General features: G+C 40.1%; 1 protein-coding gene across 1 annotated transcript; it reads left to right on the top strand.

Annotated features, from left to right (window-relative positions):
- The first annotated feature begins 10,759 nt into the window (after positions 1-10,759).
- On the top strand, positions 10,760-20,671 carry LOC139745301 (leucine-rich repeat-containing protein 72-like). Its single transcript, XM_071655698.1, has 6 exons — positions 10,760-10,813; positions 11,928-12,128; positions 13,609-13,747; positions 14,387-14,476; positions 17,717-17,912; positions 20,500-20,671. The coding sequence occupies exons 1-6, from the start codon at positions 10,760-10,762 to the stop codon at positions 20,669-20,671; spliced, it is 852 nt and encodes a 283-aa protein (XP_071511799.1).
- The last annotated feature ends 4,942 nt before the right edge of the window (positions 20,672-25,613 follow it).

Here is a 25,613-nt window from a genome sequence, read left to right as displayed (position 1 = left end):
TTCAACGAAATACAAGAAATTTTCTATTCAGTAAATTATCCCAACTGACCAATAGATGAGATAGAAGTTCCCTGTATCCTCATTCTTACCTACTCTGTAACTGTCCTAACCTTGCTCGTCATTACTAACGTTAGATCTCACCATACTCAGCCCAGTCGCATAGAAACTACCAAACTTTTTTAGTCGGTCTTAAATCTTACTAAGTTCGAGGCAAAATCCTGAAATAGGCCCCACCGCAGAGCGCGTGCACCCGTGCGTTAGCAAGCAAGGGTAGGTCCTAGGGTTAGGGTTATAGGGTCAGGGTTTTATGGTTAAATTGGCTGTTAAATTAGTCGAGGGACATTAGGGAGTCCTTCCGAGAATAAAAAGTTGAAGACCAAAGCAAAAAACAAAAAAACGGGAGAAAGGGAGGACGAAAGATGCTATGCTGTGGAAATCGGCCCCACCGCTGAATCAATCTCGCGTAAACGCCGTTTGGTGGGGCCGCATTCACGAGTATAATACTGTGGAAGGAAGCCCCACCGCCCGCCGTGCTTACCTATGTGTAAGTTACCGATGAACGCCACACGCTGGGGCTGAATTCACGAGTATAAACAGGCGAGCCGCCGTAAGTACGGACACGCAGTGGTGGGGCCTATTTCACGAGTATGCCATGTTTGACTTAAAATTCTTCATAACCCCCCCCCCAAAAAAAAAAAAAAAGCAGAAGCTTGTGCACACCTATGAGTATTTTAATGTTTGACAGAAAGATACGTCTGTCTGGACGAATCTTTTAGAGCTAGATCTATTTCTTTTTCTTTTTTTTTACATTTGTAAGTCATTATACCACTCTCCTCCGACATTTGTCCAAGGGGATCCATGAAGCCAGACACAGTCTCCGCATCCACAGAACATACAGTCATAGGCCTATCCCCGACGACCAGATTTTACAGACCGATCTTTCGGTCAAGTGCGAATTGTAACTCACTGATGATTAGAGTTGTAAAATTTACTGTAGCAGTGTAGGCCTAAATTTACCCCAGTAATCACATAATACACTAGAGTAAAATATCTGGTTTGCGGCAGTTTAAGCATTGTTAAGAGTTTTTCCAACTTGTAAACAAATCAGGCAAATTATTTTCAAACATTTCATATCAGTCCGGGAAACCCGCTCATGAGGACCGCCCCCGCGTACGAGGATGGTCCCTCCTCATGAGGACCTCCCCCCTCCTCATGAGGCCCCCCGGGGAACGCCTCATGAGGCCCCCCATTCACTTCTTATTCATCTCACATCTGACGTATAAATTGTCGCAACTTTGCACGGTGATTTTTTGTTACACACACATGTCCACTATCCATGATGAAAAGAAGAAAAAATCCTGTCTGTTTTTGTTTTTTTTAATCGAGTTTTAATCACCCGATGCAGAGCGCCCATCAAAACACGGGCGCCGGCGCGTTCGCACAATGCAAGACTGCCGCACCTAGCGGCCTGATCCGACTAAATATTTTCGATGCTTTTTTCTGCGGCTCTCACCTCTCCGCGCACGAATCAGCCTCGTGAAGCTGAAGTCTGACATCTTTTTACACAAATTCGTAACGAGAAAAATTAAATCAGTACTAACCTGATCTTGTCCATATATTCCAAATTACTATTCCACACTGATAGAGTAGGTGGGTAGATGACATACTCCAGTTTGTTAGCAAAATAATCACTTTGTAGGTATGACGAGTTCACTTTCTTCGTCAATTCCGCCCACGATTCCGCCGCCCGCTTACCGTTTGGGCGCTTTCTCTGGAATCATCCCGCGACGCGACGTACGTCGCATCACATCACGCATTCAGCACATACCAGTCTGGTACTTAGTATGTGCTGGATGCGTGATGTGATGCGACGTACGTCGCGTCGCGGGATGATTCCAGAAAAAGCGCCCAAACGGCGGAATCGTGGGCGGAATTGACGAAGAAAGTGAACTCGTCATACCTACAAAGTGATTATTTTGCTAACAAACTGGAGTATGTCACCTACCCACCTACTCTATCAGTGTGGAATAGTAATTTGGAATATATGGACAAGATCAGGTTAGTACTGATTTAATTTTTCTCGTTACGAATTTGTGTAAAAAGATGTCAGACTTCAGCTTCACGAGGCTGATTCGTGCGCGGAGAGGTGAGAGCCGCAGAAAAAAGCATCGAAAATATTTAGTCGGATCAGGCCGCTAGGTGCGGCAGTCTTGCACTGTGCGAACGCGCCGGCGCCCGTGTTTTGATGGGCGCTCTGCATCGGGTGATTAAAACTCGATTTAAAAAAAAAAAAAACAGACAGGATTTTTTCTTCTTTTCATCATGGATAGTGGACATGTGTGTGTAACAAAAAATCACCGTGCAAAGTTGCGACAATTTATACGTCAGATGTGAGATGAATAAGAAGTGAATGGGGGGCCTCATGAGGCGTTCCCCGGGGGGCCTCACGAGGAGGGGGGAGGTCCTCATGAGGAGGGACCATCCTCGTACGCGGGGGCGGTCCTCATGAGCGGGTTTCCCGGACTGATATATCATAGACAAGATTATTCATTAACGCAATTGTTTTCATGAAAGAAATTTACCATTGACCAACGTAGTTTTCATGATTTACCAGGGCAAAACCCGGCACAATTTTCGCCGATAAAGGCGATATGCGACGTAGTATTTCTGCTTGCGGCACGATGTACAATCCCTATGCAATACGCGCGTGCCCCGCGATCTTTGGCTGAACGCCTTCACATGTCTCGCGAACATTGCGTAAGCGCCAATTCCCATTGCGAAAGCACGTGAAAATAGCGTGCGCACATGCATTGGCCGCAAACAAGATCGCAATTCTGGCGGTGTTGTTGATGTCTTTCTCGTGTTTTTCTCATTTTTTTTCGATGGTAACATCCACTTTCCGAAAAAAATGGCGGCCCACATCGGCTCGCGAAAATTCTATTTTACGTGAGGATATGTTTTCAAAATCCAGGAACATCGAGAAAACGACAAAAAATACAGTTTCTTGGACCATTGTTTCTTAACTGTTTTGTTAAGAAGTACCGAAAATTTCATTTTGGATGCGATATGTTGTCATTTAGGTGAGAAAATTTCACTTTCGTCAGAGATCGTGCCCATTTTATCGGTTGGTTTTTGTTGATTGCTAGTGTGTTAGTATATGTGTAGTGTGCATGTAACAGTGCAATGCCGTGTTTAGCTGTATATTACCGTGTATGTTGTACCTGCCGCGAACGGCTGCACGGCCGCTTACTGACGCAGTTACTCTAGACCTAGAGTCTGGATCTGGTCTGGATCTGGTGAGATACTGCACAAACTCCACATCAGGGATATAAACGTGCAGGCGTGGTCGAGTGAGCGGAGCGTTTATATTTTGTAATGTGCTTTTTGGATAATTTTCCCCAAGTCAAATGAATATAACTTCCGTTTAAATGAGTTTAGACTAGATTCTAGACCTATAGTCTATAAAAGGTTTACACTTTGTAGGTCATTGCATTGATCATTACTATTGATTGACATTGTATTGTTCATAATTGCAACACTTAAATTTACACTGGTTTAATTTCTACTTGGGTTCTAGGTTACACTTACACTTAACAGTTATTTTACATAGATTGACAGCGATATTGCCATTTGGCATTGCCATTGGCACTGGCAGTGCGCATTGGCATCATGCATCGCCATTGGCACGAAAAATCCGCATTCACAATTTTCACATGTGATGTAACTTACCCTCGTTCGAACAGGAATCAACCGTTTCAACAGTATAACGTTATCTGCTAAAAATTACAGCATGTTCGCTGTGAATTCACGGGGAAATTGGCTTTTGAGACACGAAACAACGCTGGTTCAGCCAACTCGATTGTTCCCGTATTTGATTACACTAACTCGCTAGCCGGATTGAATCGGACGCCACTGCACTGCACACATAGGCCTACATGCAGTAAGCGTATATTGCAGATGTACGCGACGATTCGCTTGGTCGTGTACAAAATCGTTCGTGGAAAGCATGCACAACGTGAATCAAGCTCAACCCTTGTTATGGGACGCCAAACGTAGACAACTTTTATTCGCGTTTCTAAAATCATTTTGTTACACAGTACTTATTGGTACTTGGTTGAGATCCTTCTGATTTGATTAGGAATTTTTAAAGCATGGTTCAAGTCGTGTTTTAGATTGTATTACAGTTTACTTTGATATAATTTCGGAAAGTGGTTTAGTTCCAAAAGACTGGTGTCTCGGTACGACCAATTTTTAAGAAAAAGGGAAAGGATACAGACCCAGATAATTATCGTGGAATACGGTAACACTTTTAAGCTGTTTGGGGAAGTTATGCACTTCTATTTTGAATCATAGAATAACAACTTACCTTAATAATCAAGGTGTGCTTGGGGAAGAACAAGCCGGCTTTCGAGCTGGATATTCTGCAATGGATCACGCCTTTGTTTTGTAAACTTTAATTGATATATATTTGTCTAAACGCAAACGAATTTATTGTGCATTCATTGATTTTAAGAAAGCCTTTGATATGGTTGATAGGGTATCACTTTGGCATAAAATGTTGAGGTCTGGTGTGGATGGTAAGGTGTTTACAGTAGTTATGAATATGTATGCTCAAGCCAAATCTTGTGTATTAGTAGATGGTCAACATTCTGAGGCTTTTCAGTGTAGTGTTGGTGTACGGCAGGGTGAAAGTTTATCGCCTCTGCTTTTTGCAATATATCTAAATGATTTTGAATCATTTTTGAGTTGTCGTTTCAAGGGACTACAGTTTTTGTTTGAAAAAGTTTGTGTTGATATTTTAGACAAAGAAGTCAATGAGGATCTTTTTATACATTTATATACATTGTTGTATGCAGACGACACTCTTATTTTAGCCGACAGTGCAGAAGAGCTTCATTTGGCTTTGAATGCATTAATTGCATCAATATTGTAAAGATTGGAAGTTAAGTGTCAATACTATACAAAAACTAAGGTCCTGATTTTTTCAAGAGGCAAAGTACGTAACTTTCCATTGTTCAGTTTTCGTGAAGACAAACTTGATGTATAGTGGATGATTTTGTTTATTTAGGTATTCAATTTGATTACAATGGAAGTTTTAAGAAGGCTATTTCTAAGCAGGTGTCACAGGAAATCACTTTTTTCTATGTCACTAAAGGTTCAGAAACTCAAGCTCCCTGTGGATATTCAACGCGAATTGTTTGATCAGTTAGTGTTACCAATACCATTATGGGTGTGAAGTTTGGGTTGTGAGGATTTGAGTCAAATCAATTTTTTTCATAGGAAATTCTTGAAATCGTTGTTATGTGTAAATAGATTTACACCAGATTTCATATGGTAAAAATCAAGCAGAAACCGGGAGAACACGACTGGCTAATAGGGCCTACTGCTAAATATCGTATGGTTAGCTTCTGGCTGAGGATCGTAAAGGGTTCTTCTGCTAAAGATTCATTCAGGTTTTATACACTCCAAAGATTAATAAGTCACAGGACACGACATTTGTATTTAAGTGGATATCTCATATTGAGGAAATGTTAAACCATGCTGGTCTTGGTTTTATGGCTAAGAAAAGGGGAAGGATTTAGTAATAGCTGGATATGTGAGCACCTTGAAACTGAGATTAAGTGATTATGTCTAAACAGGGTTTGATGGTACCGGGTAAATGTTTAGTCAAATAGAGTTATGTTGAAATTATAGGATTTTTAAGACGAATAGTCTCTTTGAAAGGTATTTAGTCCAGCTGAGTAAGAGGGATAGAATTTCATTGAGCCGTTTTAGATGTAGGTCAAATCAGTTGCCAGTTAATAATAGAAGATTTGTGAGTCATTTGATGAAAGGGATGTTCAATGCCCTTGTTGTTATGATAGACATGAAACAGGTGATGAATTTCACTATATTTTCGTATCAATCATTCCCCTTCTTTGAAAAGGAAAGCAGTTATATTTAAGCAATCATTTTGGTTGAACGTCCTTGCTCAGTACACATGTCCAGATTATTTTCATGTTCGCATTTAGGACAGCCTAAAAGATTAGTATTATTTGTGAGGCTGATTATGTCATATTTTGCACATTTGCAGAAGCCTGAACAAGTTGAGTGTATTATAGTCAAGAAAGAAAATATTGTACTTAACTCATAGTGGTAGAAAAATTAAGCGTCCAGTGATACTCGATCTATTAGTTGTAATGTTACGATTGTTTGGTCGTATGGTTCATACGATTAGTTAACCTTGCTTGCCAATTTGTATCTCACTGTATTTATTGTATGTTTAGACATTATTATATAATATATCACAAACATGTATTCTTTGTTATTGTAATGACCATATATTGTTATTATGTGTTGTACTCTCATACCCAGGAATGGGGTCGGAAGAGTCAATAAAATCTAAATCTAAAATCCTGAATACTCCTACTGGAGTTTTGACTGGGTGCCGGAGGGTGGACATTTAAACAATTATTCCATTAAGTAACATCTCCTTAAATCTAACTGAGTCAGTTTGTGCGATTCCGGAAGAAGGAAGTTCATTTCATATACTTGTGCGGGGGAAGTGTCGACAAATTGTGCAGGGCCTATACATTTTCATCACATTTAGATAACTAAATAAGACCCCCACACATTAAAAAGAGATAAGGCAGCCATCAGCAGCCATCACTGGTGATAAGGCAGGGAAAAAAAAAGAATAACTAAATTCTGAAGTGTGTGGAATATCTGCGCAAACTTATAGTGGCATAACATGACATTACATTTGTTTTGACAAGGGATGGTCGATCTGTCAAAAAAGTTTCAGTCAGGAAGATGAAACAGGTGGACAAAAAATTAATAACTGTTCTCCTTCGAAGAGTATAGGCCCTATACAGGGCCGGCGCAGCCGTGGGGGCCGTGGGGGCTCGGGCCCCCACACTTTTTGTGCACCATACAAAGGAATACATAAGGTGTCATCACTTTGTTAGCTCATGAAACCCGGAAGTGGGCCCCCACACTTTTGAAAACACTGCGCCGTTCCTGCTATATTCCCCTCGCCCCCCCCCCCCCTTTTCTTTTTTAGGGGAGGAGGATATTTCAGTTACTGGTACGCAGGACTCACAGACTTACTGTGATAATCAGATATGGTGTTCAGAGTCATCATGTTAACACTATCATTCCGTCGCAGCAGATCCATATTAGTAATTATTGGTAAAGTCACCTTCGCCAAGAATTCACCCGATGAAAATCGCTTGAATCCAAAAACACAAAATGGCCGCAACAAATCTTTAAAAGCTCGTTTCCCCCTTTCAATATGATTTGTAACAGATTCTTTGGTTATTTCCTTGCCTTTCCGTTTTCTTTCACGGGGCTCGCCCCCTTTTTGTGCACCATACAAAGAAATACATAAGGTGTTTGGGCCACAGATGGAGATCTTGAAGTGTGAGCACGGTATAAGTTTATGTTTTTTCCGCTGAAGACCCCCCCCCCCCTTTTTTTTTTTGCTTGTCAGTGAGCTGAGGAACTTTTTGTTTTGTTTTGTTTTTTGCTTGTTAGCTCATGAAACCCGGAAGTGCCCCCTCCACTTTTGAAAACGCTCTGCCGGCCCTGTCTTTAAAGCGAACCCAAACCCAAAGAGCAATGTAGATTGAGTGAAAGCGGCAACATTAATAGAAAGCATCAGTGTAAGTGAGGAAAATCGGACAATCGATGCAAAAGTTAGGAATTTTTAAAGTTTTGGAATTGGAACCGCTGGATGAGGAGACTACTAGAGAATATGACATTTTGGGGGATAACAATATAACGAAAATATAAAGGGAATTCCACAAAAACTCACTTTTCTAGCACTAATGAAAGAACACTTTGACTAACCGCTTTCAGAAATCATGGGGATTAATTGCTACCCATAACATAATTGTCTGTTTGTTTGTTCATTTCCATCTGAGAAGATGGCTGGATAGCCCATATTCAGCATATTAAGCTGGTCTTCCATGGGGTCCAGTTGGATGAGGTGGGACCACTTCACCGGGTTAACACCCTGCTCTTTGTGATGAATGAATGAAGCGGGATCTTTTACGTGCATGAGTTGTTACTCTGTCGTACAAGGGACCTTTATTTTATGTCCTATCCGAGGGGCAGAGTGTTTTGCCTCTTGTTAGAGGGGACGGTATGCTTACACACAACATTGCATGCTCAGTCCAGACTCGGGTTCGAACCCGCCCCCGCGGGCCACATGATCGTGAGGCAGACGCGCTACCGACTGAGCAAACTCACCGTCCATATAATAATATGTCAGTATCAAGTTGATGGAATGTGTAATTTTCATGAATATTATTTTTGTGGAATTCCCTTTATATTTTCTAATATTGTTGTCCACATCACAATGCCCTAATCTCTGTGTTTGTAAAACATCTGGAAATAAACTGTATTATAATGAACGAGTCTGCAAGAATCTTCAGCTCATTGAAGGAGGCAGACTTGAAGAAGAAGAAGAGGAAGAAGAAGAAGAAGAAGAAAGAAGAAAGAAGAAGAAAGAAGAAGAAGAAGAAAAAAAAGAAGAAGAAGAAGAAAGAAGAAGAAAAAAAAAACATACAAACATCAAATTCAAACTCAAATACAATATGAAGACCGGTACAAAGTCTCTTCTGATGCAGGGCCGGCGGAGCATTTTCAAAAGGGAGGGGGGGGGGGGCACTTCCGGATTTCATTAGCTAACACGCAAAAAACAAAACAAAAAACAAAGCAAAGGTCCGCAGTTTCCATTTCCCGGTTTCTTCAGTGGAAAAACATAACCTTACCGCGCTCACATTTCAAGATCTCTATTTTAGTGCCACTTTAGGTTCTTCAGGGTTAAAAAAGGTGGTGGGCCGGGGGGGGGGGGGGGGGCACTGATGACACCTTATGTATTCCTTATGGTGCACAAAAAAGGGCCCGATCTCCCCCCCCCCCCCCCCCCCCCCGTTCCGTCGGCCATGTGATGATAGGCTATCCCCCCATAATTTTCCTTGTTCTCTCTATTTGAAATATCGTATCTTACTTGTATTTGAATCTGATCTTTTTTAAGATAGGGAAATAAGAACAACATTGGCCTACATAGGATCAACTTGGGGGTCGTACCTGGTATCACATTCACACCATGTCAATTTTAAATTTGGCACTCGATTAGCTATCCGTACATCAACTTGTATTTGCCAAGTTAAAAGAAGTCTTTCTGATCCATGATATATTATTTTTAATCATAATTGGTAAAATAAAATGCAAAGCAAAAATAATTTTTTATTTTAAAAATATATATTCTCATAAATACTATGTCAATATTAATTTTTACACACAAAAAAATCTTATCATAATCAATCTTTATGGCTAGGTGTCCAAGGCAGCTTGTCAACATCGAAGAATCTGCCGCGCCGTCGTGTATGCTGTGTGAGGATGTTCACTGTATGTTCTCTCGTTGTTTTCCTTCACTCGAGACTGTAGTCGAGATGATAGACCTACCGCAAATATGACTCTGGTTGGAATTGGGAAATAAAATTTGCGTAGTTTTGATGTAGAGCCGTAAGCATTCAGTACGCTTTACGATTTCTCGGAAATAAACAGGACAGAATGGCAGCATCTTCAACGTCAGTGAAGGTAATGTTTTACATGTATGTATGGTGTAACACGGATGGGATGGTCTACGTTTACATCAGTCATCAGATAGACTGTACTAGATCTAGTGTAGGTAGGCCTACCCTACAAATTTTATCTCTGCCTAGTCCCATTAATTAAAATTGGAGTGATGTAAAATACATCTTCTTCTTCTTCTTCTTGCTTGTTCTTCCTCCGGTATTCGGAGATCAGCGGTTATCCGCGTTGAGCTGTGATATAAGGTTCAGGCGTGCAAGGTGAATTTTGAGAATGTATCGGAGGCAGTGCCAGTGGGTCATAATATCAGCAGAAAGAGAGGTAGGTAATGAGACTTGAGAGACAGGGAAACAGAATGCTAGTGCCGTAGATATAGTGGTGAAGATGAAAATGTCATTTGCTGTGAAATCCTGGATGACTTGGTCTGGAGGGTTGAGTGCACTGATGTGCTGGATCAAAGCAGCTCTATGGGTCTGAAGGGTTGGACAGGAAGCAACAAAGTGGGTTGTGTTCTCCCCCTCCTCTCCACAGAGTCTGCAGATGGGGGTGGAGGACTTGCCTATGGACATCAGGCAGTACTGTGTTTGGTAGGTGCCAGTTGCGAGCTGGGAGCAGAGTCTTGAGGCATTGCGGAGGTGTGGAGGCAGGGAAGCTGGAAACAGACTAGTAGGGGTTGGCAGGCTTCTACATTGTTTCCATAGAACAAGGGAGTGCCTAGTATCCATGGCAAAACGAATCTGTGCAATGTGGTGATTGTGGACAGCTCGACGACACAGCCTTCTCCAGCTTGGGTAGTGAATGTTGGGGGTGTCTGAGAGGAGAGGGGGTAAATTCAGCGTGGTAAGAAGCTGCTTCCAGTAGGGGATGGAGGGGGTGTTGCTTGCAAGTGCATGGAGAAGGATCCTGTGCTCGAACCTGTCTGAAGGCAGTGTGACTAGTTGTCCTAGGGAGAGGATAGTGAAGAGATCAGCATGAAGGGAGAGAGGAAGGATGCCTGTCAGAAGGAACACAGCTTCATTCACAGCACTTTTGGGGAGGCCAAGGGGTTTCTTGAAGAGGAGAGCCTGTGCGGAGTCAAGCTTCTCCCGAGAACGTTTGTTGAGCCTCACAACGGCAATCCCATAGTCCATACAACATCCTGGGGATACAGTAAGCGGACGACCAGAGCTTTGCAATGATGGGTGGCCAGAAGTTGTTCCGCGAGGCTGATCCTCCAATGAGGGAGAACAGTGTATTATATCCCTTGGTGATGATGTTGGGAATCGGGTCTACAGGTTGTGTTGATTTGGTGATGCCCAGGTGGGGGTGTTGGTTGACTGCCTGGATTTGCTCGTTGTTCAGATGCCAGGTGTGAGTATTGTTGCATTCATGATTACCTGATTGTTATGTTGCGCCTGAAGAAGTCTTTTTACATAAATTGTCACTGTCCGAACAAGGAGCTTGGAGCATAGACTGGAACTCACTCCCATCAACAGTTTCTAACATCACAAACAAGGTCTCATTTAAAGCTGCAACCCTACAATACATCCAGGAGCAAAGCAACTACAGTGCTCGTAGACCCCACACTTCTCTCTCCGCGCAATTTAACACCAGCTCACCCCCTGTCCTGTTGGCCCCTACTAAGGGGTGTTTAGACAGTAGACCTACACACGAAGAAGAAGAAGGAGAAGCTCCTTGGTCCGAAGAACCAGCAATCATTTCTTACGTGTTTATTCCCGATCCCGTCAACTTCCTTGACCGCAACACCATGAGATATGATATGTAATTTATTACGGTAAAAGTATATCAAGACAAGTAAAAATCTCATGATAAATGAACCATACATATTCCTCACAAATTGCTCCCTGATTTTGATTGTGTTGACTGTTGTATCATTTTTCCATCATGTAAATTACATTGTATTTTGCTGCTGCTTCATAATTGAAGTGTTCACTGTGATTAAAACCTTGTGATCAAATTAAATGGGGGGTCCTGTCTGTGCGTGTGTGTTAGCCATCACACACGCATAGAAAGATTCCTCTTCATTCATTCATTCATTCATTCATTCATTCATTCATCGCAAAGAGCGGGTAGCCAACGCGGCAGCGGTGAAGTGGTCCCCCTACCCATCCACACAAGAAAATAGGCGAATGATGCCGACCTCCCGTGGTTCACCTCAGGTGACTAGCAATAATCAGCAAAGGGTATCAACCAGGCACACTGTGCCATATGCTTGAATGTATGAATGGGAATATGTTTTATTATGTTCGTCACTCCGCTCCCTACCCCTTCCCTCCCAGCTCCCTTGAGTTAAAGAAATTAAAGGAAATTCATCTGATTTCATCTTGTTTTGTTTTGTTTTTCAGCTGATTGAAGATCAGATGAGCCAACAAGGCATCAGAAAGGATCTTGATGTCACTGAGCTGTATCTTAGCAACCAAGGGCTAACCGAGGTCAGTGACCTTGGCCAGTACAAGCTGCTGAACAGACTTTGGCTCAATGGAAATAAACTGAGGAGGATCAACTGTCTTTCAATCAATTACCGTCTGACAGAACTTTACCTCCAGGTGAAAATTTACACTTTTTTTTTCTTTCAAGTGTTTTCTGGTTGTTTAGTAAAGGCAGCCGATCGTCATCCCTAATGGTACGTAAACTCCGAACGACCGAAGTTTGTGCATGCAATTGCGCAATGCCAGACTCAGTGCTATATCCGTAAACGTGTGGGACAATGCTGCCACTGAGACACGTGTGTGTATGTACGTGTGTGTGTACGTATCATACACAAACATTGTGACAACGAGCTGTGGTGATTGGAGGGGAGAGGCCAGAAGACGCGTGGCTCTTTTGGCCTCTCTTCATTCGCATGCGCACTGAGAATGTGCGTCCATTCAGAAGCTCTTGTACGTGGTTCGCTCGGACAACCATTTTGGGTCAGGAAATTTGTAGCACAGAGCTCTTGTAGTCTAGAGTGTTGTTCGCTGACCCATTGAGCCAGCACTATTCTCATTCGGGGTCACTACATTTGATACAGAATGGGGGAGGCAGCATGTTGCGTTCGCCTCCGTGCCGCACAAACCACTCGCCACGATTGTATGCCATTAAAGTGTTTAATACGTCTTTATTGTGTATGTTATGTGATTATATCGCCTTAATCGGGTATTGCTCAACCTACTGATTTGTGTAATCACAATGTCTCCTCACTCATTTTCATCACATGTAAATATTTTATTTTGTTTACAACTGTCTTAAGGTTTTAATTTGTCTACAATTGTGTACATAGTATTTGTAATGTTATATGCAATTTAGCCCGTGGACTACGAGGTATGATAAGAATGACTAAGCTTTTTCTATGTATTTTTTATTTTTTAGTTGAGACATACAAGTATAATTTTCCTGGAGGGGCTACACAGTTTAAAGTTTCCAAATTTGTGCTTCCTTTAGCCCTGTATGCTGCATTAGTGTATTTACAAGAGCAGTTGTGTTTCACAAGTGCAGAATAAACAACAGCAAACAAAAGTCATGGGTAATGGAGCTAGCCTTCTTCATGTACTTGTGAGAGTTTTTACATTAACGGACTGTTTTCCCCAATACCATGGCTCTCAACATTTTTTACAACTTTTATGCAGTATTGTGGTCAATGAAATCCACACAAACATTATCAAAATGTGCACATTCATCTGCTAGCATATTATGCATGCAATGGGAACAGCCTATGTATGAAAAGAAGACTTTGCATTCAACCTTATGTTCCTACTTTGGCACATGCTAATAGTTATAATAATCATAATAATTACGATAGAGGTACATAAAGTGCTTGAGAGATTAGCCCAATTCCAATATTTGCATCATTTCCTCCCAGTTATTCCTATTTTGTGAATTTTGGGTTTGCAGGTATGATTAAGCTGGATGCAAATTGAACCATATTGAATGTAATCTGTCCACATGCTGCAGTGTTACAGATTTGGTATGACTTTTTGACCTTTTATTAATTAATTGATTAGTTAATTTATTTGTGTATTTATTTATTTGATTTGGCTTGCTTGACAGGACAATGAACTGGTCAGTGTTTGTGGACTCCTAGCCCCTCTGACCAACCTGAGGGTGTTGATGCTACACAACAACCAACTGACCAAGCTGGAGGAGACGGTCACTGAGCTCCGAGCCTTGCAAGCTCTTCACACTCTGAGTAAGTCATGGACCAAGCCTGCTATATGGGTTTCTTAGTGTCACGCTATGGATTGGAATGCTTTATGGCTTGACCATGATGCTTTAGTCTCCCAAGAACTTTAAGAATATGGTATGGTATTGGCAGAGATGAGGATTGGGCTTTAAACTTTGTTTGTGAGACACCAAGAAACCACTTATGAAATGATACAGAGCATACCATTCTATGAGGAATTCAAACTTTATTAGATAAAACTCGGTTTTGGAATGGCGGTTTTGGAATGACTGAGACGGCCAAAAATAATGTAAACAAAGCCTTTGATAAAATGTGGTTCCCAGTTTTTATTAGTATTGCTCTGTTTTGGATCTACATGTATCTCAGCCATTTCAAAACCATTTTCATCTAATAAACATTGATTGAATCCTCCTTGTAATGACATGCTTTTTCATATTTCAGAAGAGGTTTCTCATTATCTCACACACAAAAAAAGAAGAAATGATAATAATGGTAGAAATCTGAAGTTAGGTCTGAACCAAAACTATACAATCCCTTGTTTCATTGATTCATCAAAATAAAGATGTACTCCTACCATGGCTTAGATTTGTAATGTTTCCTAGATTCCGTAGCTTCCACTTCCACTTGTCTTTTTCTCTCCCACAGACCTGTCCCAGAATCCTTTGGCTCAGGAGACGGAATATCGTCACTATGTCATCTTCCACACCCCACCCCTACAGCTTCTGGATAGACAAGGTAAGTTTAATGGTAATGGGTCTTCACATTGTTCTATAGCCAAAAAGATTTTTCCCCTCTCCACCACTAGAGGGCGAACTATATAATGGTGTCAGGGATTTCATGGGGGCTGCCATTACCCACTTAATAATAATAATAATAATAATAATAGTGGCTACTTGTATAGCGCACAGGTCCACTTTTCAGTGCTCATGGCGCTTCAAAAATGAAAAGATATCATATATATACATGCATATACATATTCAAACATTTCAACAAATAAGAAAATGGTAAACAAAAACAAATATATACCAAATAAAGAATACAACATATACCAATTAAAAATACAATATTGATCCAATATTAATGACATACAGCAATTACAGTCCTCAGTATGAAAGGAACAGATAAGTTTTAAGTTTGGATTTGAATGACTCTGTCGATGACAGTTCCCTTAACTGAAGAGGTAACTGATTCCACAATTTTGGTCCCATAACGGAAAAAGCACGATCACCATACCCATGTTTTACTCTGGGTGTTTGGCAGACTTTGTGTACTGAAGTAACATTTACAGCACGTATTTGAACTTTTACGCGAGTACGCACTTCTTGATTCGGCTGCTCCTCGGTTGCTTGTTTGCTAGTGTGTTAGCATGAGGGGTCAGCGTACTGCCTCGTTGTCATCCAGTGCTTCCTGTGTGCTCATAAAACAATAGTACAGGGTGTATGAAGAGTCTGCACTCTAGTAATTACTGGGGAAAAGCTCTTTGGTTCTAGCTCCGTAAGCATGATAGAAACTGTCATCCACAATGAGGTTGCTATAAAATGTATTCCACAAGTGTGATTTAATACTGTGTTAGTCCACCCATTTTGGTTTCCATGCATTAAAATTCCAATTGAAGTGTAGCTTTTTCCTTTCTTTGAAGAATTTGAGATTTCATTTTGTATTTTAGAGCAAAATGTACTGAATTCAAGCTTGTTTACAATTTCATTTTACTGGATCGATGTCAAAAAACATTCAAGACTTGAGGATATTTACCTTAAATGCAACACTCTACTTAGAACCCTACGCACTGACATGGTGAGATATGGTGGAGTCATAAAATTATGATTGAAGAGAATATTTTGAGTTGTCCTCTGAAGTATCAGTAAAGATATCAGATAAATGACGGAACGGCTTGTTACATACCCATGTTATGAGTCACTATTAAAACAAAAAAATATATGTATATGACTGCTGAATGAAGGAAGACAGATAAAATTGGAATGTTTGGACCCAAGAAAAGTTTGTAATCAATGACTTAGGTCAGCCTTCGTCATCGCTTTAGATTATCTTGTCCATGTGTTTTGGAGAAATGATTCCCTAATATCAGTGTCATATTATTTGGTGTTGCGAGAAATATTTGTAAATTTCATATATAATGGCAGACAATGAGACATAGTAAATCTCTCAATATCCATTCACACATTTGATATGTGGTCGTACTTTCTTTTCCATCCATTAGAAACAGAACAAAACAAAAAAATGTGTTCCCTCATTGTGATGTTTGTAAAAGTGATTACTGTGCATTACTGTAAAAGTAGAAATTTTCGCGGTGTTGAAATTTTCGCGCATTTCACGCAACTATCGAAATTGGCGCGAAAATGTACGCAAATATTTTTGCTTATCATATGTTACAGTAGTTGTCGTGTTGATTCCACGGAATTAAAAACATGCGAAACTCTTTTTACCCGGCCGAGCGCGAAAAATTAGTCGTGCGAAAATATCTACTTTTACAGTAGTTGTTTAAACCCTGGCATATGGTGATGTTAAGTCAACCCACCTTCCTAGTGCTACCAAGTCTCACGCCTTCGGCTTGTGACTCGTGTCGTAGGGGTCTTTCTCAGGTTCACACGCCTTACAAGCTTTTATTCATGCATCACAAACTTCCCCCCTTCCCTCATAAATCACAAGAAAACATTGACTTCCAATGACCAAAAAGGTCTAATTTTGACACAATATCTTTTTTTATCAGAATACACCAAGAAATTATGTTTAATATTGGCAAGATCACACCATTTGCAACTTAAAGGACAAGTTCACCTTCATCGACATGTGGGTTGAGTGAATGCAGCAATATTAGTAGAACACATCAATGAGAGATTGAGGAAAATCGGACAATCGGTTCAAAAGTTATGAATTTTTGAAGTTTGTGCATAGTCACGGCTGGATGAGAAGACTACTATAGCTTGTGATGTCATATGAGTACAACTATATAAAGAAAGTATAAAGAAAATTCAAGATATTCTCACTTTTCTCACGTATTAAAAGAACACTCGACTTCTCTCTTTCAGAAGTCAGGGGGAATAATATTACCCCTAACATAAGTCAGTAACAAGTCGAAGATATGTGCACTTTATTCAAAAAGACAAGTTTTGTGAAATTCTCTTTTTATTTTCCTTATATTGTTGTACGCATGTGACATCATACATTGTACACTGTAGTAGTCTTCTCCTCCAGCAGTGATTGCACAGATATTTTAAAAGTTCATAACTTTTGAACGGATTGTCGGATTTTCCCCAAACTTTCACTGATGTGTTCTTCTAATATTGTTGCCTTCACTAAATCGACATGTATATTAAGGTGAACTTGTCCTTTAAAAATGACGGAGCTCCTTACTGTGGGGCCAGGGGACACCCCCCCCCCCCCCCTTTACACTCTCCCTGGTGTTGTGGTTGCTCTGCTCCTTGGGTGATGCTGACGCACTGCAAAATCTCACACCCAGCAGCTCCATGACCTTGGCATCTGTGATACAATGTACACCATAAACACACCACACACTGTGTAAGCTGTGCCTGCATATTGCAATGATATAACGTCTTGAGCAAAATGGAGAGTTGCATATGACTGTATTATTTCTTGCCCCACCATCAATTGTGCTGTTGCCTACTGTAAAACACAATATTTTTGCGGCATGAAATTTTTCGTGAATGAGAGCCAACGGCCTTGTTCACTCAATGAAATTTTCACAAGTTGCCCTAACATTCAATGCATATAGTGTAGACCAGATCTTCAGCGTGCATTTTAATTTCGCAAAACTTGGCTCGCGCGAAATTTAAATGCACGTGAACAGTCCTTGTTTTACAGTACATCTTGAGCAGAATGGAGAACTCTGTATGACTGTCTTATTTCATACTTCACTATCAATTGTGCTGTTGAAAGTAAAGTAAGGAAGCCATCCCTAACATAACAGCCTCTCTGTCTCCCTTGTGACTCTCTCAGAGGTCCTCAAATCTGAGAGGGAGGAGGCTGCCAAGCTCTACCAGCAGGACCGACAGGCTTTACTGGAGACCATCGCCTTTGGGCGTCGCTGCCAGGGACCGGTCCAATCATCTCAGGATCAGGACGTTGCCATGGAGACCAGAGCCTCCAATTTGACTATGGCTTCAGACAGAGAGGTCGCTAATAATTTCTTCAGGTAGGACGGATGTGTTGTAGAAATGTGGTGTTATTGCAGAATGCTAAAGATAAGGATAAATTATGATTGGGTACTGGAGAAGATTTCATCAGAGCTAATCATATTTAAAGAGATATTCACTCAAAAACTTAGAATTTTTGGACACATCATGAGAAAAATTATATAAAAACAGCAGCACACATTTTTGTCGTCTAAGATGCTGTTGATGATGTTGCTCTATCTGGTGTTGCGGTATTTTTTATTTATTTTTTATTTTTTCATGATCAGACGCAGATTACATTGCACATGATTTCACTTTGTCATGCCGTGAGGATTTTTTTTACGATGCATGGACAAATTACCACAAGGGATGGAGGATTGATCAAATGCTGAAAATAGTTTGATGTTGTGTCTTCATATTTAGCTTTGACTATAGAGACAAGGCTCTGCATTAGTGGTGGCCTGGTGGCCCAGTGGATCGGGCCACAAGAAATTAATGTTAGGCCACCAAAAATCAAAAGACTAAATCTCTTTGTGGCTGGATCAGACAACTAACAGTCATAATGAATTGTTTATTTTTCTTTCTATTTTGGGCCAATACGTATGTGTTTTGGCAACCACAATTTCAGATTAAAAGATTTCAGTGGCCTGAATGAGCCAGCACAGAAAAAAAAGAAGTTCAAAAAAGAAAAGTTAAAAGTCAAGAATGCTAAAATTAAGATAAAGAGTCATTCAAAGACACATACAGGTAAGATATGTTGGTACTACAGTCAACCTTGCCTGTAACCAATCAAATCTGATTGGACAGAAGAAATAGCTTCCACTTAGAGAAATTTGACTTATGAGTGATTAAACTCAATAGATTGTAAAGAAAAGACGACTTGAAAAGACCTTCAACTTGAGGAAGTATTTGACTTGTGCAAGGTTGACTGAAGTAAAAGACACCTGTAAAAGATAATTTGAGAGCAGCTGTAATAGAAATGACCACATATAAAAGACCTAAAGTCAACTCTGGGCAAGGTGACATTGCCTAGACAGAGAAAAATACCATGAATTTGATGATATTTGTCTTCTACTTGTACATATGAATTACACTCTGAATGTAATTTGGGACCTTTTTATTTTGGTAGACTTTGCTGATTTGTCAACATTTGTGCTATTGACTTATGCAGAGTTGACAATATTTTGATAAATTTGTTGGCATTGATTTCAGTTCTTTGAGAGTGTCTAGTATAATATATGATTTTCATTTCATTTCATTTCATTTATTTCCACATTAAAAACAACAATCATTGTATATTTGAGTCATAGTATAAACATATTCATTGTAGGGTCAATTAAAGCCTTTCAGGCTTGTTGGAATAGGCCCAAAGTAAATACAAGACTTTCGCAACTTAACCCTAATCAGGCTGGGCTTTTTTGGCTATGCTATATCTGGGGGGGGGGGGGGGGGGGGGGGGGGGGGGGGGGGGGGGGGGGGGGATTCTGCCCCCCCCCCCCCCCCCTCAGATCTCACCTATGGAACGCGTGATCGCGCCGAAAATCGGCACACGCAACGCCCACGACGTATACTATCAAAATGTATGGTTGCTTTCTCAGAAAAATTTGTCTGATATTTTATATTAATTAATTATTGTAATTTATGCATAAAATCAGTTTTGGGCTCTAAATCACTTATTAATGCTCTAATTAAGCTAATTTCTTTTTAAAAATGTTTCTTGTATCATTCTCCTGAGACATAGGATAAAAAAAAAATCTGTATCGAAATTAATTTCTTATGTATTTGATTGTTTGTTTAAATTTCCTATGTATTTCTTTGTTTTTCGACCTTTTGTTTTTGTTTGTTTTTCGGCCAAAATTTGTCACAGACATTTTTCGAAGCTTTATTATGCTAAAATAAATTAATTTCGTCCATTCTAAGTTTTTATTCTAATTTTTATGTGAATTAATTGAAAAAACACAATTTGCATTGGATTTTTACAAAAAATCACGTTTTGGAGCAATTTTTGGGGTTGACAAATTTTTTTCGAACGGGCGTCGCATCAAAACGGTACGCGCGGGCGCAACAATTTTGGTCTCAAAAGTTACGCGATACTTGAAAGAAAAAAGTCGTGAAACATCGCGGCGGGAGCTTATCGCCCTGCGAAGATATTGCACGAAACGTCGAGGGGGGGCGGAATCCGCCCCCCCAGCCTGATTAGGGTTAAAGGGGATGGCTAGTAACTGATCAGTGGGAATGCTGGGGGATGATTGTTCCAATTCTTGTGGGATTCATTTAAGAGTACATTATATATCTATTGTTGTGTGAAAATCATTTGCATCAGAATGGTCTCATATTCAAGTAATGTGCAGTTTACTGCCCCAACACTGTACCTGGGCATGCTAACCTGGAAACATCAAACTGCACATTACTTGAATATGAAACCATTCTGAAGCAAATAATGTTCACACAACAATATCTTTATAAAGTACTCTTAAATGAATCCCACAAGGATTGAAACAATCATCCCCCAGCATTCCCACTGATTCCCACTGATCAGTTACTAGCCATCCCCTTTAAAATATATGGGCACAAAATATATATTTTATGATTATTATTCTCTGGCAGTCCACCGAGAGAGAAATCAGAGGAGGCTGTGGCTGAGAGAGCTGTGAAGAGATCCATCATGGAGTTCTCTCACTTTGATTGGTCCAAGGCTCCCAGAGCAGAGGAACGAAGGATGAACAAGGGACTGGAGTCCAACAGAAAGACTGAGATAGTCACCGTCAAGTTTAGATAGTCATCATCAAGAGAAGATAGTCACAGTCAAGATAAGATAGTCACTGTCAAGTTTAGATAGTCACTGTCAAGTTTTAAATAGTCACAAATGGCCAGAAACTACCACCAAGAGGAAGACCTTTTTGGGTTTTGATGACAGACTGTTTGAATTGAGACTTGATATCAGGACATGAGGAAATAGAAATTTGCAAGAGAACAGGTGGAAATGTAGCCCCACAGTTGACATATTGATGTCATCAATAGTCAGGTCAGTGCCACTTACATCAGCAGGCGGCAAGCTTGTAGGCTTAGGATTCTTGTTACAAAATGTTCCATGTGTCCATTTATCATGAAAGAGTTATTGCAATGACTAGAAAGTGTTTGAAATGAGGAATATGATTAAATTACTTTTTTTCAAAATCATACTTTTATTTCATCTGCAAATCGCATGAAGCTTCTTGTGTTTTCAACGTTGAGTTCATTGAAAATAAAATGATATATTGTGATATTTTTAAAAAAAAACACTTTTTCCTGGAAAGAAATTTGTGACCCGCTACAACAAAAAGGTCCTAAAGTCGCGCACGGTCGAAGCCGTGAAAATCGAGTTTGAAGTCAGAGCATTAAAATTGGTCAAAACGTATGATTTTCTGATTTTGATATATTATTGGAGTCTAACATGTCTTCTATCATCTACCGAAATTTTGAAGCAAAATGATCAAAGGAAAGATGAAAAAATAGCGTTTTTCTGAGCAATGTTTTTTGGCGTTTCAACAAAGCAGAAACTGGTTCGAAAATTTGGATTGAGTGCCACAGATAGGTTCTGCCCTTAACAACGACCAGAGTGATCTCATTGGTCAGTTTGCTGCTTGCTGCTAACCGAAGCGTGAAGCTCGCACACTGCCCAGTCGACTGGTGCGTGCGGGCGGGGTGCGCTATGCTCAGCCGCTTCTCACATCCTGGTCACTGATTGGTTAGTGAGGAGACCGCCGACGCTGATGTGCTTGAATGGACTCTTTGGGGGTTGCTAGGGCTTACCTTCTATTGTCCAGAGGTGAGAACTGACTTGCGTGTCCCTTGATCGCGATTGCGTCGAAAGGAAGACTTTTAGGGCGCTTTTCTCGAAACAGTGATTTTCCAGACGTCTTGACATGCTCTCTTTTAAACATCGATATTTCTGCAGCCGATTATTTTTATAAAATTTGTTATACGTATATTAATTCAAAGCAGAAAGATTAGGGGATTATATCATGCAATTTTCAAATAATCGACCCCGCCCGACTTTAGGATCATTTTGTTGTAGCGGGTCACATTTATATTTTCTGATGCAGAGGATTTTTTTTTTTTTTTTTTTTTTTTTTTGGGGGGGGGGACTTCTTGCTGTTGAACATTTTCAGAGCTGATGGAGTCTCAAAATATGTGTATTTCCCACTAGTGACATTAGACTTAATTCATGTAAGACCTAACTTTAGAAGGGAAACGTAATCTGAATTCCTCTGATTGTTGAGAATTTGAAACACACTTTTGTCAATTCTTCACATATTTGTTAGACTTAACCCTAAAAAGACTGGGGGGGGGGCCTAAAAGGCCCCCCCCCTCGACAATTCGCGCAATTACTCAGCAACACGCAATGCTCTCGCCGCGATGCTCTATGACTTTTTTCTTTCGAGTTTCCCACACATTTTGACACCAAATTTGTGATGCCCGGGGGTACGGTTCTGAAGTTACATAACTTTTTGTACATGCACGTGAGACCGAAAATGGCTCAAAAATGTGATTTTGTGTACAAAGTCAATACAATTTGAGTTTTATCACATGGTTCATATAAATATGCTTATTTTTACTCTCAATGGCTAAAATCAATTTGTTTTATTAGTATTATGCTTCAAAAAGGGTCTGCCACAAATTTTGCTGAAAAAAACAACAAAAACAAAAGGTCGAAAAAACAAGGAAATACATAAGAAATTCATAAAACAATAAAATGAATAAGAAATTGATTTTGATACCGAATTTTTTTTCAAGTACATTTGCTAAGAATGCTACAAAGAATATCTAGACCAAAAATGAGCACTTTTGGAGCTTTATTTACTGATTTAGATAAAAAAAGTCTGATTTCTCGCATAAATTAGCATAATTAATCAAAATAAAATAAAAGAAGACTATTTTGGAAAATTTAAATATACGATCTTGTAGATTACATCGCACACTACCATTGTGCAAATTTCCGTGGCGATCGCGCGATCCACGGCCGAGATCTTAAGGGGGGGCCCTTTAGGCCCCCCCCCCCAGTCTTTCGAGCTACCAAAATAGCCCAGTCTTTTTAGGGTTAAGGAATGGTATACATTTATCAAAACATCCATTTGAAATGCAGTCTTATAGGCAATTCCTCTTCTGTTTAAATCGTATGTGACCCGCTACAACGAAAGGATCCGAAAGTCGGGGGAGGGCAATTTTCTGAAAATGACATGACATTATTTCCTTACTCTTCCACTTTAATTTCATGTATAGCACAACTCATAAAAGTACTCGGTTGCGGAGATATTGATGATTTTATTAAATAAGTGCATGTCAAGTAGTTGAGGAAATCAGTTTCAAGAAAAACGCCTTGAAAGTTTTCCTTCCGACACTTACATTATCAAGGGGAGGTGAGACAGTTTTCACCGCTTGACATTAGAAGATATGCTCCTAGCAACCTCCACGATGTTCATTCAAGCTTTGCGCCAGCGGTCTAGACACAACCAATCAAAAATCAGGATGCCACCCACGGACCAATAAGATACTCCCTCGTTGCTAATTGCAGAGTCTAGTTGCAGCGCTAAATCCAAATCTTCTGACACATTTCTGTTACATTCTGTTACGCAGATGATAGACAAAACATCAGACTACAAAATTATGCCAAAAACAGATATCCTATTGTTTTGACCAGTTTTGATGATGTGACTGTAAAGTCGATTTTTTTCGGCTCAGCCGTCAGCGACTTTAGGATCCTTTTGTTGTAGCGGGTCACATACGATTTAAACAGAAGAGGAATTCATGCCTATAAGACTGCATTTCAAATGGATGTTTTGATAAATGTATACCATTCCTTAAGTCTAACAAGCATGTGAAGAATTGACAAAAGTGTGTTTATTTTATTACCTGCTCTCCCAGTTTGACCGTGGTTCTCTTCTACTTAGACTCAATGTAATCATGCAAAAGCATAAAAAATACAGAACAACTTTAATGTGAAAGACAGAATACAGCTATGAATGACCTGTAGCAGGAATAAAATGACTTTGTAGTTTTCTCTGACTACAATGATGGCTTAGATTTGAGCACTCACATACAAAAGGCTTTGTTTTCAGTCCCCTTTTTTTGACAGAAGTTGATTTCTTCTGAAGGTCACTTGTTGGGGTGTATCTTTGATGTAACTGACTTAGGCATTCCTCTTACATCACTCCACCAGGCACACTGAAGGGGCGCCCTCTTTGTTGGCTTGGACTGTTGATAACTCACCTCAGTGCTCTGTCTCTGGTGAACTTTTTATTTCAAAAATGTTTTATATCAAACATTGTGAATACTGTAAATAATGTTTCTATTGTAAAAAATAGTGATGTGAATATTTTACCAATAAATTATGGCTGCTTTATGTGTTATAAGAGTATTGGTTTGATTTTGATGAGATAAAAACATGCCATGTACCAGTATGTTTGGGTTGATAAAAGAGCAACATGAGCCGGTTCATAGATGTGATTTGTGCATGGATGATGTGCGAAACAAAAGGTCATTTGAAAATGACTGTGAAATTGCCATCAACTTCTAAAATGGAAAGAGTCCTCAAGCAAGTTCTATCTAGAATGTTATGTTATGTTTCACATTTCTTTGAATATACAATGTACAGCGCGCTTCTGTTATAGCAAACACGGTTATAACAAACTTCCGGTTACAACGAAGTAGAAATTCAGGCGTCAGCATTAATCGCTCTATGTTTTTATTGTTTATTTGTTCGGTTGTAGCAAAATTTCGCTATAACCTAAGAAAACTGCCTGTCCCAAGAACTTCATTATAACAGGAGTCCACTGTACGTAAGGGTGAAAGTGATTCATCTGCAATGTGTAAACAAAAGTGCTCCATACATTTCACTGACAATGGGTGCGTTTATCAACTCCTTTTCTCGGCAGAAACAGGTTATCCAAACAGCTTTCAAGGAATTTTTACGAGTTGATAAACGCAAAGCTGTTTTGATAGCCCTTTAGGAAAGCCTTTTACGAAAGGGTGCGTTTATCAACTCTCCTTTCTCGGCAGAAACAGGTTATCCAAACAGCTTTCAAGGAATTTTCACGAGTTGATAAACGCAAAGCTGTTTTGATAGCCCTTTAGGAAAGCCTTTTCGATAGCCCAAAATTTGTGACGATCCAAACAGGTTTCCTAAACAGGTTATCAGATACCTGTTTGTAAAAGCCTTTCGAGTTGATAAACGCAAAGCTGTTTTGAAAGCCCTTTAGATCGCCCTATCACTGCGGTTACGCAACCATGCGTTTCGGGTTTCTGAAAAGACGCGCGCCACGTAAAGTGCACACAAGTACGTGTACACAGGTGTATACATACAGCTGTGTGTAATGCACGCATATGCTTGGAACAAGGTGTTTCTCTCACCAACAAGGTTTGAGAAATAGAGTAACAACAGTCTCATTCCCTTCGATCCCATGTCTCATGCCGCCACTCAGAAATATTTGAAGTATGTGCTAAACAGGAGCTTCCTAACAGATAGGACGACAATTGATTCATGTGGCATTGTATCATGACTCGTCACTCTCAAAGGAAGATATGTCTTTATGATGGTAATTACTTTCGCCGTCCCGTCTGAGAAAACAAGCGGCACATTAATAGTACAGGCAGTCAGGGCTTTGGAAAGGGCTCTCGAAAGGGCTATGGAAAGGGCTATCGAAAGGGCTATCAAAAGTTGATAAACGCAGCCGACGAAAACA

Source organism: Diadema antillarum, unplaced genomic scaffold (assembly GCF_040938485.1).
Source record: "Diadema antillarum isolate AM-2024a unplaced genomic scaffold, OU_Dant_1.0 seq00001250_RagTag, whole genome shotgun sequence".
NCBI lineage: Eukaryota > Metazoa > Echinodermata > Echinoidea > Diadematoida > Diadematidae > Diadema > Diadema antillarum.
Note: the sequence above shows the minus strand (reverse complement) of the source record. Positions and strands in the feature narration are given on the sequence as shown.